Source organism: Lepidochelys olivacea (genome assembly GCF_965140295.1).
Source record: "Lepidochelys olivacea isolate rLepOli2 genome assembly, chromosome: 1".
Lineage (NCBI taxonomy): Eukaryota > Metazoa > Chordata > Testudines > Cheloniidae > Lepidochelys > Lepidochelys olivacea.
In genome coordinates this window covers 206,655,775-206,673,054 of record NC_140411.1, presented here as the reverse complement: position 1 = coordinate 206,673,054, position 17,280 = coordinate 206,655,775, and the positions used below count along the sequence as shown (strand labels likewise).

Sequence of the window (17,280 nt, the reverse complement as noted above, 5' to 3'; positions counted from 1 at the left end):
CTCTGCTTTTTGTAGCTGACTGAGGCTCCCTAGTTGCAGTGGTGGCAGATGTAACCTCAAGAGGTTGCTGTGAAAAGGGGTGGGGGGTGTTGGAAACATATTTGCTCTAATTCAAATTCATGTAAAGAATGTCCTAAGACCCCAGTGATGGGAACCTTCTAAAAGCATATTATAAACTGCCAGCAGCACCTGTGGGGCAGATGGGACCTAAACTGCTTCAAGTCCACTCCAGTGCCATTGGAGTTCAAGACCTGGTTTGAGTTTGGCCCATTCTCTAAACCAGGGGAACTCCTCTTCTGCTCTGAAGAGGAAAAATCAAACCCGTTGATGTGGAGGGGCTCCTATTCCCCTCCCCACCCCTCAATGCTGTCCCAATTTTTCACACTCGCTGTCTGGTCACCCTACTTCAGCCTCTAGAAGAAAATGAAGCACAGGAGCCTTTGCAAGTGGCCACTGACTGAGGGCTAGATTCACAGAGTGATTTAGATGCTTAACTGCCACTTTAAGTACTTAAAATCCAAAATTTAGATCCTCAAAAGCCTCACTCAGCTACCTCCTAACCTTATCAGTGCCCAAATTCCCCTGGCATCTAAAAATCTGTGCACAGCTTCCTCAATCTGGGCATCAGAGCCCCAGGAGGCTCCTCAAACCAGGTATTACCCCCCCAGCTTGACTGCACGGCCTGATATAGTAGGTGGGCAGGAACAGGAACTTGGGCCTCCCATGTCCCAGAGGAGTGCTCTAGCTAGCCTTGGGAAATTAGACTTATTGGTAAATCTCAATTTCACCAACACACACACACTGATTAAAAAAATACTTCCAGTGATGAGAACTGTAATTTAGATAGGCAAAGTAAGAAAAATCTCTTGAATTTAGCAGATTGATTGAAGGCTATTTACTCTATTTTGACAGGTGGTGGTGACAATTTGTGTGAACACCTAAAAGCTTCAACTTTCTGAATCAACAGCAACTCTTATTAAATAATTGTCTGACACCCCCCATAATTTTGCACAACTCTGAAAATGTAAATAGATAAAAGTGCTTAAAAAAAACCAATCACTATTATCCAGTGACATTGTAAAAAGAAAAATCCAGTGGTGTCAACCCTACTTGTTAAACACTAGCATCACTCATTCTCTGGCCTTACTGACCAGTCCATTATTTGTACAAAGTGGTATGGCATCAACAGGGAGTATGGCAAGAGACCAACAGCATAAAATCCCAGATGTGCAAGATGCAGGTTCAAATCCCTGCTCCCCATCAGGCAGAGGGAGATACTGAACCTGGGTCTCCCCCATCCCAGTTAAGTGCTCTTACTCCAGGGCTAATATGGCACCACTATCACTGTTTTTTGTGATGAGCTAGATGCCTAACTAAAGGAGAAGGGTCATGATGAGAGGGAGGTGCTTCCCTCCAACCTGGAAAGAGGTGCTCATGTCCCTTTGCGATGGCTACTGTTTCAGCTTGCTGCCTCTTATGGATCCCATTTTTGGGCACCTAATGCAGGGTTGTGGATTCTACTAGGCACCCGAGCACCTGTTAGGCAGTGCAATGCTGAATTTAAGTTCCTTTGTGGATTTAGTCCTAGCTTCTGTGCTAAGCCCTGCCACCAACCTGCTAGACCAAAATGCTTTTTTGAGCAAAATGCTTTTTCTCTTTATGTCGCCAGAGGGGCATGCATGTCCCAGAGCAGCATGTGCCTGTGCACTAGGCTCTTGGTACTAAGCAGTCAGAGGAATTCCTCTGGAAATCCCCTGGTTTTAGTTCCCTTTGTTGATTAGTCTCCATGACTGGGTTTGTTCACACTTCCATAGTAGGAGACAAGTCCTCTACCTGGTAACAGACTCCTCCTGCTCCCCAAGACAGGGCTTAAGAGACAGTGGCGGTGCGATTGTGTGAGCAAAGCAGACACAGTGACCACACGCACAAGCCTGTTGCTTCACATAACTGTATGTATGGATATAGATAATACGGTATATACACACTGATTTGATAGATATATATAAAATAACACCTTGTTTATAAAGCGACATTTAATTGCCACTTGCCCCCTTCCCACCCCACAAAACAATAGTATACAAAATATAAAATATCTTAAATATTTATAAACAGCGCAAGAAAAAAATAGAACTGTACGAAAATAGGTTTTCTGAGATTCCCTCCCCCTTCCCCCCCACCCCTTGGTGCATCTGGCAGGTTAATGTGCCTTGAGTCCGTAGCTGTTGAGGGGGTAAGAGTAGGCCCTGCCCAATACTATCCGGTCCCGAAGGAGCTTAAATAAGACATAGTAATTGCAGAAGAGGATGAGGGCCATGGAGAGGGTGTGGTTCCACTTCTCCGAGCGCAGCAGGGAGTACAGCTGGTAGCAGACGACGCTGCCTTCAATGAGGATAAGCAGGTTGAGCAGCCGTAATGGACGGTGAAAGAGGAACTGCAGGGGGGAAAAGAAAAATCAGCATATTTGTGGTTTGCTCTGGTAAAGAAGCCGACAGAGTATTTTTGTAGCAGTTGTAAGGCCTCGGGCATTGGGGTAAATACTCTGTAATGTCCAGATCAGCTGCTAGCCGGCAACCAAGAAAAATGCCCTGGCAATCTGGATTCCCTGCTTTGAAATGTGTTACTGTGCGGGGCAACAATGCTACAGCGATTCTGGAGAATGGCTAAGGGGCACGTGCTGCTGCTCTGGACTTGACACTGCTTTCCGGTTAGCTGAGCACTGTGAGTGGAAAGCCCCTCTCTCCAGAACCAGCAGAAGCAATTACCCAGGGCTGAAATCCCTTCCCCTTCTCACCCTGACTGATAGGAGAGTTCACTCTCTGTGGCTCATTCAATCGCTGGCCTTTTTGCTGTGACTGCCAACAAGAGTGCCCATTTGGGACACAGCCACATCACTCCTAGGAGCTGAACTGAGATTCACCAGTGTATTAAACACAGGCCCCAAACACATGCATACGAACCTAGGTGCACACTGCAACGGACAATACAGGCTCCATCTCTCCCTCCCACTCTGCCCTCAAAGTACCAGAGCAACTCTGCATTTCAATTCTTTTGCCATTTTCAACTTTCAGGGCAGCAGCAGCTAGGGCCACATCTAGAATTAAATGTCTGCAAAACTACAGGGGGCCATATATTTAAAACAAAACTACTTGAACCGAGAGAAAAGAAAATAAAGGGGACCTATAATTAGGAAAGAAAGCCAGGCCTTCTGGGGACTCAAACTAAAAGCAGTCCAACCACCTTAAGTCTTATTCTTCGCTAGTCACTACCCTGCAGTTGTTTCAGTAAGAGGTTTAGCACCAAGAGTGCAACAAATCGATGAAGTATGTGTTCATGGCAGAAATGGAGCTCTGTATAGAGTGCCAGTCTGCAATGCATATTAGAAAACTTTAGAGGGCCCTGAGATGAAGAGCAGGAAATTAAGAGAAAGGGGGGACCAGGCCCTGGCTTTGCTGGATTAAAGAATCCAATTTATTCCTTCCTCCTGACTTTCAATTCAGTCTCATCTCCACCTGCTCTGCTGCAGCAGTGCTCAACCCCCCCTCCCAGGAGGACATATCAGGAGAAGAGATACTTGCATAAAAGCGGGCGTGGGAGACGTCTGAAGGCACTGCTACATTATAAGGCCCTACGGCCTTGTACAGGCATCGACTGTGCCGCACCAGCACGCCCTGTGGCCAGATCGTACTTTCTGACCAGCTGAGGAGAAAAAGAAAGACGTGCCATTAGCCTACAGGAGGCAGCGGGTGGTGATGGGAACGGTGGGGTGTTCCCTTGATCAGCTCAAGAGCTCATGTCTCGTGAGAGAATTTCAGTGCACCTGCCAAAAGCAGGTAAGTATCATTATTCCTTTCAGGGAAACAGAGACGTGGAGTGGTGACAAGATCACACACTGAGTCTAAGACGAAGTCAGGAATAAGACCAAGCAGAGCCCCATTAATAAGGATAAGATATCACAGATTCTGTGACTTCCAAAGACCTCCGTGACATTTTCCACCTCAGCCCTGGGGCAGCAGGGCCGGAGCTCTCAGCCTTCAGGGGACCCCTCACCAGCTCCAAGCCATGCAGCTCCAAGCCGCCGCAGGCAGCAGGGGGACCCTGGAGCCCTGAGCGAGCAGGTGCTGGGCCTCCCTACAGCAGGGCTTGGGCTCTCATCCTCCTCCCAAGGCTTCAGTCATCCCGTCAGCCCTCCCCGCCACGTTATTTTTAATAAAAGTCAGCCCTCCCACCACAAAAACCAAGAGCATCTTGCATTAGCGGCAGTGGGGCTGTTAGGCAAACATCCCACCACCCGGTCGGTGTGAACTAACTGCTCTGGGTGGTTGCAAGAGTGACAGAGAGTTCCAGGGGAACAAGAGCCACTGCTGCCAGGGCACTGCCACGAGGAAGCTGACAGCGCTCAGAGGGTGGGCAGTGCTGGCCCTGGCAGTGCAGACAGAGCAGAACACCCATGACCTTTCCATCTAATCCTAGGAAGAATGGAGATGCTTCCTCACTGTAAACCCAGCAGCCGCATCTTAGAATGCCCTCGTTTAATGGGGAGAGCGCACTGACCCCTCCCGGCCTGCACTTACATGTGCTGTGGGGCGTTGCTGTACGAGCCGTGTTCTAGCTTCTGCCACTTGCCCAGGTGGGCGGCTGATCTGTGCAGCAGGTCGCAGTACTTGGGGGGCAGCAGCTGCGTGGTGAGCATAACGAAGGCGTTGATCCACACCATGATGAGGTGCTCGCAGGACCAGCGCATGTCGTAGTACTGGGTGCTCTGCAAGAGACCGGACGGGAGGTTAGCGCCACTGGCATGTCACAGCAGAGAGCATAGGGGGGTGCTGTGTACAACCAGCAGACCAGCTCCAGACTTCACAGGCATGCACTGCCAGGCCAGTGAGTTCGGAGGGTTACCACCTAGGAGACACCTCAGAGTTCCTTCTCCTGGGCCTAGAGGAGAATGGGCAGGGGATGATGCAGCCTGTGATGTACTTGTGCATCTCCTCCCCCAGCAGCTGATACCAGAAGGGTAGCTGAGCCATGGAGTGTACATGGACCAGGGTTGCTCCATGGATTGTGGAGCCCTTTCCCTTCATTGCAGCAGATTAATGATCAGACAATCTTAACAAGCTCCAGTCGCACAACAATGGACAACAGAAACTGGGCTGACGGTGAAAGTCCCCGATTTCTTAGTTCATAGGCACTGAGCCCGGCACAATTTAGAGAACCAAAACACAGCCCTGGCACCAACACTGCAGATCTTTGGTTCAGGTCCAGACTTCCCTGCTGGCCCTGTTCTACAACAAGTCGAACCAAAACAGATCCGAACACACGCGCCCCAACCTTTGGCGAAACTTGGGAGGTGAACATGGCAGCTAGGGCCCACTTGTGGCGCGACCACAGTTATCTGTCGGTCTGGGGAAGAGAATGGGGGTTAGTAAACGGGGGGAGGGGACCCCGGGTGCATCACGTGTATGGCAATACCTATCCGCCAACCAGGAGCGGTACTAGTGCATTCCAGATGCAGCCACACTCCACCATCCAGGCTGCCAAAAGGGGAGACAGAAAAAAGGGGGATTAACCAGTAATCTGGCACGTCAACGATTTCGTGCAAAACTGAGGAGGCAGCAGCGAGGAGGGGGAGAGCCGGGGAGAGCGCCCGAGGTGGACAACAGCTACCTTCACGAAGCACAGCGGCAGGAAGGCCACATAGTAGGCACTGAAGAGGGAGTTGAAGAGAACCTCCTTGATCCTGCGGTTGAAGTCCGCTTTCAGGCACTCCACCTCATTGCGGATGAGGTCCGGGGAGAGGGGACAACTGTGTGAGGGGATGGCCGTAGGGTTATTGAACTGTTCTTTCAGGGACTCCCGCAGGAGCGAGAGGAAGTCTTTGGGTTTAACCAGGCTGCCTATGCCTGAGGTCCCGTCATCCACCATCTGATCCTGCACCAGGTAGCTGCAGTCCGTTGGGAGGGGCTGCGCTCTGCTGTCTTGGTGGAAGCAGCAAAGGGGAACGTAGACACCGAACCTGTGGGAAAGGAGGGTGAGATGGCTGCTGACCACACGCGAGACCAAGTGCCATCATTGAACAGACACAAGCGCACTCCAGGGAGAAACTCCACGGAAGCCAGCGCTGTCTGGTACTCAGAGCCCAATGGTCTCCTCCCTATAAGAAACGGAGCCTCTGCGTGGCACAGAGTTGTCTCTCTAAAATTCTTGGCTAGGAGATCCGTGAGCCCACATCTGAGGTTCAATAAACCCACTTACTACTAACAGTACAACCACCACTTCTCTCCATGGCGCCAGAGCTAATGGCTCTCCTCTCCTTCAGACACCTTCTCCCCCACACACTCCTACCCAACTGGAGTTCAGAAGCCAGGAGCTCCTCTAACCACACACCCCTCCAACATGGGTCACACGTCAGCAGTTTTTCTCTGTACAACATTCCCAGCATAGCTGAGGCCACGCATTTCCCACCTCCACTGGGGCTCATGGCCCTGTCCTTTCCCCAAAGTAAGGGCAATACTCACGGATAGCCCAAGAAGAGGAGGTTGAGCACAGAATGGCTGCGGAAGAGATTGACCAGAGTCCAGCAGAGCACCCAACCGCACAGCGTGAGCAGCACCAGGCGCGCCATAATCAGTGCCATGTAGTGAATCACTGACGTTGCGCCCACCTGAGAGGCCTGCAAATTCAAAACCCAGAAGAAAGAATTACCTAGTGCCATGGTATGACTATGTGGCAGGCACTTGATGGGGAGAAAGAGGGTCAGCAGGATTCCAGCTGGAAGTGGAGTAACTGCTGCCCTCTTCCCCAGGAACAGAGATGGCGAGGGGTGTTGGGAGGTAGCTCTTCGAGCCCATTCGTTGGTTGGGACAATCCAAAATAATAGTGACTATTTAGAGCCCAGCCTGAACCCACTGCAAGTGACAGGCCAGCACATCCCTGCAGCCCGCAGCTTCCCGCAGCTCCCATTGGCCGGGAACAGCGAACTGCAGCCACTGGGAGCTGCAGGGGGCCATCCCTCCGGATGGTCAACGTCAGCAAAATGTCTCGCGGCCCGCCAGCTGGTTATCCTGATGGGCCACATGTGGAAGGTTGATGACCCCTGTGCTAGGTTACTCCTAGAACAGGGCCTTTTAAAGTTGAACTGCAAAGTAGGGAACAAATATTTTGTTAGCCCTTTATTGCTCCATGATGACGAGACACATGTTGCATCTTGAACATTCTCTCCCCCTACTCCAGTATATTTACAGACTGCAGTCTTTCAAAGAGAAGATGCATTCAAGATTACAATAAAGGAATTATCTGTGGTCTCTGAAGAGGTCAGAGCAGATTACATTAAGAAAAAATTCTTAGGAGTCAGCAATTGAGCAGGCCATATAAGAGATTCCTCAGCAAGGGGTTTCAAGGCCCCATTATCATAGAAATCCAAGAATGGTCTAGGGGAGGCATTACTGAGGACGATATCTTAAGTGGAAAAGATAGAACTCGGAGACGGAGAAGAGCTTTTGAGGTCCCACTTAATCCAGTCTCCTGCTGAACAGGGCAGGATTGCTCCCTACTGTACATTTTCCAATGTTTTGTCTGTCCCAGCTTTAACTATCCCAGTGGCTAGAGCTTCCAACACTTACTTGTCTTTTCATTTGCAAAACTGTTGGCAGCCCAAGTGATCTTTCCCAGCCCAAACTTGGACCACTTCTGCCCTCAAATACACAGACACAATTCTCAGTAAAATCAATGTTGTGCTCCTGGGAGGCTTCTGAAAAGCAACCAGAGCTGAAGAAGAGCAGGTCTACCAGCTATGCACGCTTCCTATTTCACTAACTTCTCAGCCTTTATTTTATACCCATTTTAGCCATGACTTTGAACTCCCTTGAATCTCTGACATTTCCCTTGTCTGGAAATCTCTTATTTTCCCCTCTAGAATATCATCAAAATTTAGCCTTGGCTGAGCAACCTATTCTTTCCTTCACTGCCTCAACTATTGCAATTCCCTTCGCTGCTCCTCCCAAATGCCAGCAGCCAGATGACTCCCACAGAGGAAGTGAGACCATTTCACCTCCTTCCAGTTCTCAAAGAGAGAACACAAAGGCCAGGATGCTCCTGAATGCTACAGGGCAGGTGGGAGCCAGGGAGCAGAGCACAGCCCAGAGGTAAAGGGGGAGTTCCATGGGCACCATCAAAGCAGCATGCTCAGCCCTTCACAGCCATACTGAGGTGTTGGACATTTGGGCTGTTCCTCCCCACACATGAATTCACTCAGCTCACTAAAGACCTCTCTAGGACAAGTATCTAGACGTGGTAGAGGAAGCAACTGCAGAATGTTACCTCGGAGATGAGGGCCCACACCAGCCTCCGTGCCAGCATCACCGTGATGAACGCTGCCAGGTGGTAATCAATGAGGTGAAAATTCTAAAGGAGGAAAAAGAAAAAGGTTTTCACCAGGAGAAGGCACCAGTGAAACCTACCTGGCGGGGGTGGGGCTGCTCGGCTGGCTGGAGTGGGGAGAACCAGGAGCTCAGATGAGCAAGCATCAAGTCTGCCAGTTGTGGGGGGAAGAGAAGCTAGCAAATTTGTCACACCGGATCCCCCCGGGGAGTGAGGAAGCAAGACATGCACCATACACAGGTCCTGGCTCCCTTAACAACTACAGCTTAGAAAGAAAACCCTGAGCCAAAGACAGATCTATAGTCCGTAGCATCTTGAGGAGCACTGCGCACAAATTCTCTTGGAAAGGTAACATTACCAACCAGAAAAGGGGTTTCCAAAATGCAGTTCCCAGAACAAGGCAGCCTGTCTTGTTCTTTAGGCAGCAATATGGGCTGTGGAGACCACAAGTTCCAGCACGCAATACTCCAGCTTGATTTGAGAACTGTCATCTCCACAGGCCACAGCTCTGTATTAAAGTTAGCAGCAGCTGCAGTAGTATCAAATTAGATACAGCTTTTGGGGTCCTTGGAAACTGCCAGTACAGCTGTCCAACGGGCTAAGCCTGAGTGCCACTGAACTTTGTGTCTAGTACCTGGAAGTTCCTCGAGTGAATGAGAACATTTGGCTTCTGATAGGGGCAGAGATGAGATAAGTAAGGTAGATTTCACAGAGAAGATCTAAGACAGAACATTCTTTCTTCACAGATAAGAGTGATCAGGCCTGTACTGTAGCTGAATTTCAAAAGAACAGCGAAATAATTTCATTGCCAATAATGTTTATAGGTATGAATACTGAGAGATCAAATCAAAACCTCATGCTTCGAAGAAGGATTACCACCCACCCCATATGCAGTACTGCTTAACTGGCTAAGTGCATTCTGAGGAGGTTTGTCCAATTTGGAAGCATCAGGCATAAGCCACCACCCTAAGGCAGGATGCTCACCTTGCTGGGCCAACCCAGTGTGACTCAGGAAGGCAATGTTGGTGCTTAAGGCCTACATTAAACTCAGGAGAGCTGAAGTCAGTGGAGATCCTCAGCTGTTGTATATCAGTGTAACTCTGCTGCTGATTTGCTCTGTGACTCTCATGGAAATTCCAGCTATCTTCTTCAATTGGTTTCTGTTGGTCTCAGTTGGTTTTGACTACAGGAGTAGCCACTCCACGAGCCAGGAGTCTAACAGACCCTTTGCTCCATTCCAAAACCAAGGTGCGGACTAGAACTGGTAAATATCAGATCAACATTTTCATCTACAATTTCCGCTAAGGGACCTTGCAGGTCAACTAAGGGACTAAGTCTCTTCACCTCTATAACCCTACCGGATTGGCAGATTGTGGGGCTTATTTCACTCATTTATGTCAAATGCTCATCGATCTCTGGATTGAAGGAGCCACGAGGTGAAGCTACGTAATGAGGAGACACGGGCTCTCTGAGGATGGGTGTGATGCTCTGTACCTCAGGAGAACACCCTGCACCATAGGTGCTGACTCCGTGGGTGCTCCAGGGTTGGAGCACCCACGGGGAAAAATTGGTGGGTGCTCAGCATCTACTAGCAGCTCCCCCCCGCCCAGCTCACCTCCGCCTCCTCCCCTGAGGACTCCGGCGCCGCTCCGCTTCTCCCCCTTCCCTCCCTCCGAGGCTTGCTGCGAATCAGCTGTTTCGCGCACGGCAAGCCTGTGAGGGAGGGGGGAGAAGCTGAGCGGTGGCACGCTCGGGGGAGGAGGCGGAGCAGAGGTGAGCTGGGGCAGGGAGCGGTTCCTCTGCACCCCCCGCCCCCAAGGTCACCTCTCCTTCCTACAGCCCTCCCCGCGCTCACCTCCGCCTCCTCCCCTGAGCGTGCTGCCACTCCGCTTCTCCCCCTCCCAGGCCTGCAGCGTGCAAGCCTGGAAGGGAGGGTGGTGGAGGGGAAATGCGGCACGCCCAGGGGAGGAGGCAGGGGTGGGGATTTGGGGAAGGGGTTGGAATGGGACAGGGGCTGGGGCAGGGCCGGGGGGGGGGAGGTTGGGGCAGGGCCGGGGGGGAGCTTGAGTGGGGCACGAGCACCCACCAGTGCCAGCTAAAGTCGGCACCTATGCCCTGCACCCCCATGTTCATCCTTATAATAGAATTGAGTGGTATCCAATGCAAAGTTTGTCATGTTGGATGTCTTCGGAAGGCTCACGATGCACTGAGCACTGTTGTTGAAGTAATGTTATAGGTTGTAATTTCATGTATATAGTTATGAGGCTGAAAATGTGTCCTCATGGCTTAAAACAAGCCCAGGCAAAACTCTCTAGGAGCAGAGGGGCAGTTCACACCGCATCAGGGCATGTATGGGACAAACCCAGCCCAGCCTCACAGGAACAAAGGACACTTGCCTAGGCAGCAACAAAAGAATCTGTTGGACTCTCAAGTGAGTCACGCCCATCCCCTTGGTCAGTTTGGGACTACAATGAGGTAATGCTCACCTGACTATGAAGGGTGGGGCGGGGGGGGAAGCCAAGAGGCAAGAAAGAACATGATAAAAGAGAGAGATGTTTGCCATGCTCTCTCTCTTCCACCTCCATCTACAGACACCACCACCAAGCGACTGAAGAGCTGATCAAAGGGGAAAGCCTGGCTGAAGGGCAACCAGCCAGCCTGTGGTGAGAAGCATATACATTTGAAAGGGCACTGTAAGTGTTAAGATCAGCTTAGAATGTGTTTTGCTTTTATTTCCTTTGACCAAATCAGACTTGTTGTGCTTTGACTTATCACTTAAAATCTATCTTTTGTAATTAATAAATTTGTTGGTTTATTCTACCTGAGGCAGTGTGTTTGGTTTGAAGCATGTCAGAGACTCCCCTTGGGATAACAAGCCTGGTATATATCAATTTCTTTGCTAAATTGACGAACTCATATAAGCTTGTAGCGTCCAGCTGACATAACTGTACACTGCAAGATGGAGGTTCCTAGGGTTGTGTCTGGGACTGGAGATATTGGCTAGCATCATTTGGTTGCATAATCCAAGCAGCGGTCGGCCAAAAGTGCTCACTCAAGTAGCTGGGAGCAGTTTACATGCCTGAGGCTGTGCGTGAACAGCCCGGGAGTGGGGGTTCTCACAGCAGAGCATGGTAAGACTGGCTCCCAGAGTCGAGGATTGGAGTGACCTAGCAGATCACCGGTTCAGATAACACCAGGGGAACGTCACAATGGGGAACTCACCAGAGAGGTGCAGGAGGCAGGGTGATTGTAGGGATACCACCAGACAGTCTTGTAGATATTGATGTACTGAATAAAGAGCGCCACTAGCAGGTAGATGAAGAAGAGAAATTCAAAGAGAAGGCTCCCGTCCAGTGGCAGGTCAGGGATCCGGCAGTGACGCACAGGCTCTGGGGTGATCAGGGCCGTTATGGGAGGAGCTGAGAGGCTGATAGCACTACCATTCCTGAAACAGACAGACGCCATTAATTGTAGGGTCAGCATCCTGTGCTGGCTCACGCTGCCTCCCTAAGGTTTCAGGGTGATACTGAATGGTGCGGGGGGCATGGGATTAAGGAAAGCAGAACCCTGCTGACCAGAGTTTGCATCATTCACACATCTGGCACAGGGAAAGTAGATGCTCCCTGCTCATCTTAACACAGTCAACACTCTTCCCTGGCCTCTTCCATAGATGCCTCTCAACTTCTCCAGGATTATTATAACCATTTCACAGAGGAGGACTAAGGCATAAAGAAGAGAAGTTACTTCCCCAACCTCATACCCTAGTGGCAGCGCATCTCCCCTTATACACCCTTCTGTTCTAGCTTTCCTCCCACCTTGCAGCAGAGGGAGAATCACGCCTATGCTCTGACACATTATTCCACAGTTCTAGGATTCATGGCCCCCAATCTTGCTGCTGGGGAAACAGATGAGAATTGTGCCTTCCTAGTCTCTATCACTCTGTCCTTTCCAGTGACACAAGGGGAATGCTATGCTTGTGAACATTTTCTCTCTTTGGGACAGACATTAAAATGTAAAACAGAAAGAAGACATACAGGGAAATGGGTCAGTCAGTGGCACAGCCAGCGGGACAATCTAGGAATTCCCTTCTAACCACCAGATCACTCTCCTTCGGAGAGCCAAGAATAGAATGCAGGAATCCTGGGTCCCGGCTTGTGCTCTAACCACTAGACCTACTCCCTCCCAGTGCCACTAAAAAGAACTCAAGGTTCTGGTCTACCAATTTGCTGCTTCAGCCATTAGGTAAGACTGCTTCACAGAGCTTGGAACAGAACCCAGGATTCCTGGTTTCCAGGCTTCTGCTCTAACCATTAGAAAGCACCTCCTCACCTCCTCAGTGTCTTGCTGGCCATACTGTTTTGTCCTCACCTGTTTCTCAGACCAGTGCCGTTGCCACAGCTCCCGCCAACCAAAGTCTGGAGAGAAGGCAAAGCTGAACGGCTTAGCTGCTGCCGACTGGGTCCCCTCCTTCCACCGGGCATGACCAGGAACCGATCCACTTCCAGTGCCTCCAGCAGGCTCTGCCTTGAGACCCAGACAACAACCCAAAAGCCTTCCCAGCTCTGCAGGGGAGAAAGAGGTGGGGAGGAACAGCAGTATTAATTAAGCTGAAAACCTCCAGTGATCCACCTCACAGTTGAGACCAGGTCAACCCATCCAGAAAGAAGCCACATTTATTTGCACAGAAACTACTGGCAAACCTGGGACTCCTACCAATACCCTACCCCAATATTGGTACCCTGGGGCCACTGACCCTTTAAAACAATCTTAGGTCCCTTGTCTGCCTGAATGAATAGGATGGAACAGTGCTTACAGGTAAACATTAAGACATATTAGCACTATGCCTTTAAGAAGTGATTGTGTAAATGAATTGCCAATGAATAGTATAACCTCCTCTTGGCTGAGAAGCTGGACAGATGATCTCTAGTCACTAAGCAAAGCAGAATTATGTGCTCTAGTGTAACAGCAAGAATGAAATGAACCTCTCTTTGCTTCAATGTAAGAAACTGTGAAAGATAACTGCTCTCCATAATTTTCTAAAACAATTTACAGTTGGAAAACAGTTTTTGAAGTTGGTGGAAAATGAGGCTCTGTGTACACTGGACGTCAAACAGTGTCAGCCATTGACTAGTTTACAGCTAGTTTTAGCAAAACAGCATCTCACTCTACTCTGGCAAAGAAAATGACCCCAGAGAGATGTGAATGTCTTACTATCACACTCTGCCCTTATAAAAGCAAGCTTTTTAAATGCATGTGAATTTATTAATTTCTTTAAACTGAAAACTATCATGCGTTTACTTTTAAAAAAAGAAAAATGGATCCACCGACTGTGCAGCTCAGATTAATAGTACAAAGCTGGAACTTCTGGTGCAGCAGTCACTAATTCCATGATTACTGTTTTTAAAATATATCTATGACTTATCCTTACAGGATTTTAGTGGGATTTGATGGTTAACAGATTGACAAATGTGAGTGACAGCTGTAAATTGGAGCCTCAGTCCTGCAAGTCACTCCACATTGGGCAACTTTCCAGGATCAGGGTCTTGAAGGTGAAACCCAGACTAAAAGCACCTTGACCTGTTTGTAAGTTTCCAAGAAAGTGTACCTTCCAATACCTTGGAGCAAGAACGGAGCCTGAATCAAAGCCCTGCATCTGAACACCCCAAACTTCTAGGAAAATTTGGATCTGGCTTTAAAATTTGCAGATGGCCCCTATCTCTAATTATAAGCCAATTATCACCTCCTTTAAAATCCTAAAGAGTCACAGAGATGCCAAGAAGTATGTTGAGCAAGTCACATCACTGTCATCATGGACACAGCTTATGAAAGAGCCATTCCACCCTAAACATGTCCTCAAAGAACTTCCATTTTGTACTAATATGTTTTATGCACACTCTCCAGCTGAAGGCCAATTTTCATAAAATTTCAACGAGATTGGTTGAGCTCTTTTTTGAGATGACTATTTTGCATGTGCACCTGTAAAGGTGGCTTGCAAAAACGAGGGGAAATGGACTAAGACTGCTCCCCTTTTTTAATCGGTTTATGTTTGTACAGTAGAATTTCAAAGTTTTGTCTAGAGTGGAAGAAATTATGGTGCCTGGAGAACTAGTGAAATGGTGACAGGGCTACAGCCAAGAGAGTGAAAGTTGAGCAATCTGGGCTGTGAGAGAAAGGTTTTTTTTTTTTTTAATTGTTATTTAAAACTTTTTTTTGGTTAATATCAAGTGAACTGTAATAACCAATTAACATTGTGAAGAATGGAAGCCTCTTTGCCTTTTCAATTCATGCATGAAAACTTGCAGTAGTTTCTTTAGACCTTTAAGAAGTTCTCCTGCAAAATTAGGGACGGCTAGACTTGATGTTTCTGATATTTTAAGGTAAAATACAAGCAGAAAAGAAACCACAGGCTTTTTTTTAAATCTATTGTAATGAAGGAAAAGAAGGTACAAGCTCAACTGTAAAAAAAAAAAAAGTCCTTTGAAGGTCACCTTAAAAAGAAAACGATGTTGTCTTTTGTGTTTTCTTAAGGCACTAATGATTTTTAGACCTCAAACTTGCCACGGACTTAGCCCTCAGTGGAGCACTTGTGCTTGTGATAGGTTAGGTAAGGCAATTCACTAATAAATGAGTTCTGTACAATTGATGTATTGGCCATGTAGGGGACTTCCCACTGGCCACTTTCAGTCATGAGCATCTGTACAATAACAAACCAGCATGTATCCTACAGAAGGTATAGTATATACTGTAGAACTCACTTGAAGCTTCCTGAGACTTCTTACAAACTGTGAAAGAGGAAGGATGGAAGACTCTAAAACATGAAAGGAATAACTTTAAAAGGCATTTTAAGCAAAACAAGATTATTTTATAAACTGGGGAAACTATTCATCTAATTCTCCCTAAAGGAATGCTGTACGGTAGAGGGCATAATATCCAGGGGTCTGTAATTTAACTATAGGCATTAAAGGGGCACTTAAAAAAATTATTTCCTTGTGTTATCCATTGCATATTCAATAATTCATGCAAAGAATTTAGCAAATCTAATTTGTGTCTAGCAATTTATGGAGTTTGTTTACTTATCAGCTTGCACACTGAAAGCAAAGCCACTTTCACCTTCTGGCTTTAGACCTTAGCACAGATGCTGGAGGGTTTCCATTGTTAAATAAGAATGTATATGAAAACCCTTTTTAATACACACCCCCCCGATCTCTGTTATTCAAGATTTATATGGATATAACTTATTGACTTCAGTGGAGTCAGTCTCAAATTACCCTGGTGTAAATAAGAGTAAAACTTGCATACCACCCACTTCTTTAATAAACACAAACAGGCCAGATTCACCCCTGGTTTAACTCCAGGGAAGTCAATGCAGCTACATCAGGAATGAATTTGGACTGAAAACTACATTTTGAGCCTTAAACCCAGTGTTCCTTTAAGAAAAATAGTAAGGTTTTTAATTATTTGTTTCATTTAAGGTATGGTTCAACTCTGAAAAGCGCGTAACAGTGCTCATAATCTCTTATTCCAACACACCTGACCCCTACGTGTATCCAGCTGCTCACCTGAGACAAAACTAAGTATGTTCTACTCTTTACTCGTTACCTCTGCAGTACCAGCACAGCTACTGGAGAGCGAGCTGGCATCTATTCTGGCTTGTGCATCACCAGTAGAATTGTTTCTCAGAACCGCTCCAATGCACGGCCAAAACCTTCTTTCAATTGCAGCTCTGAAACCCAAGGCAAAAGGGGGTCGCATTGAAGGCAGTATTTGTTATGCACAGCCTTTGTTGCTGGTGATGATGTGCAAGCTGAAAAGCACCCAGCTTGGCTCTCAGATCCCAGTTTGAGTTTGCAGGGCTGGCAGTTAGAAAAAAAACCCAAACTTTTACTTGTAAACAGAGTACAGTAATTTGATCTGGAGTCATCAAGAGACAAATATAACATCCCAAGATGCCATTTTCACAGCCACTTTTCAGAGTAGAATTGCATTTTAAAAAGCACAACTAAATAAAAAAGTTGTCTAATATGCTTATGTACTCTCTCAAATAAGAATATTGAGAATTTTTAATTATCTTGTAATGTTGCTTAAAAAACAATTACTAAAAAGAATGGCTTTGGGATTGTCTAGTCCTCATGCCTGAAATCCATGCACTCTCTACAGCCACAGATTTAAACCCCAGTAGGAGTCAAATCAACCCTTTGTCCTTCCAAGGTAGATAGATTCAATATTGTGCAGTTTATGCTAGTTGGTGAGAAGGGAGACATGAACTTGAAGTTCTGAAAAGATGTGAAGATCCCCTGATCTTTGTTGTTGCTGTGCCCTGACTGGCCACCTTCTACCCCACAGGTGGCTGCATGTCAGGGGTGCTTCATGTATATAGTCTCAGTCATAAGAAGTGAACAAAAATGGCAGATATCAGCTCTCTCTGCTGAGACTCTTAGGTACCTGGATTTGACACCATATTGTCCCTCACAGGCCACCTGTTATCCTCCTGCACCATGATCACATGCACAGAAAATGTATCCTTCCTCTAAGCCCCTAAATAGACATTCCTGTCTCCACCCCATCTCCTTGTGCCCTACAGGCGCATGTGTACATTACAGTACATACACAACTCACAGGTGAGTGTGATTCTCCACTTGGATGCCCCTGCTTTCTGGATAAGCAGAGATGACGACCAGGGTGCTGCCATGCCTGTGAAGCTGTGCACTGCTGACCTGATGCCCCTTCCCCCGTCTCCCACAGCGATGCACAACAGGTGGTACCAGTGGAATCACTGAGAAGAGCAGTACCAGCAGTAAGCACAAAAGGAGCTATCAGCAACAGCTGACAGAACGCTATCAGCATTTCCAGGACCCCCGGATGCTAGTCACCAGAACTAGAACCACTGCCAGTGTCCAAATCCATTAG

General features: G+C 47.9%; 1 protein-coding gene across 3 annotated transcripts in view; it reads right to left on the bottom strand.

Annotated features, from left to right (window-relative positions):
- Positions 1-1,935: 1,935 nt before the first annotated feature.
- Positions 1,936-17,280, bottom strand: part of TMEM39A (transmembrane protein 39A) — a 33,319-nt gene continuing 17,974 nt past the window's right edge. Inside the window, exons 1-10 of one of the 3 annotated variants that reach the window (XM_084612952.1) lie at positions 15,973-16,073; positions 15,129-15,181; positions 12,742-12,935; positions 11,596-11,818; positions 8,314-8,397; positions 6,513-6,667; positions 5,662-6,010; positions 4,572-4,759; positions 3,576-3,696; positions 1,936-2,431 (exon numbers count right to left, since the gene is read on the bottom strand). In XM_084612952.1, coding sequence (XP_084469078.1) covers positions 2,198-2,431; positions 3,576-3,696; positions 4,572-4,759; positions 5,662-6,010; positions 6,513-6,667; positions 8,314-8,397; positions 11,596-11,818; positions 12,742-12,854 — 1,467 coding nt within the window. In that variant the 5' untranslated portion in view covers positions 12,855-12,935; positions 15,129-15,181; positions 15,973-16,073 and the 3' untranslated portion in view covers positions 1,936-2,197. Of the gene's footprint in view, positions 2,432-3,575; positions 3,697-4,571; positions 4,760-5,661; positions 6,011-6,512; positions 6,668-8,313; positions 8,398-11,595; positions 11,819-12,741; positions 12,936-15,128; positions 15,182-15,972; positions 16,074-17,280 lie in introns of those variants that run through there. The other 2 variants (XM_084612951.1, XM_084612950.1) reach the window with 2 other exon arrangements.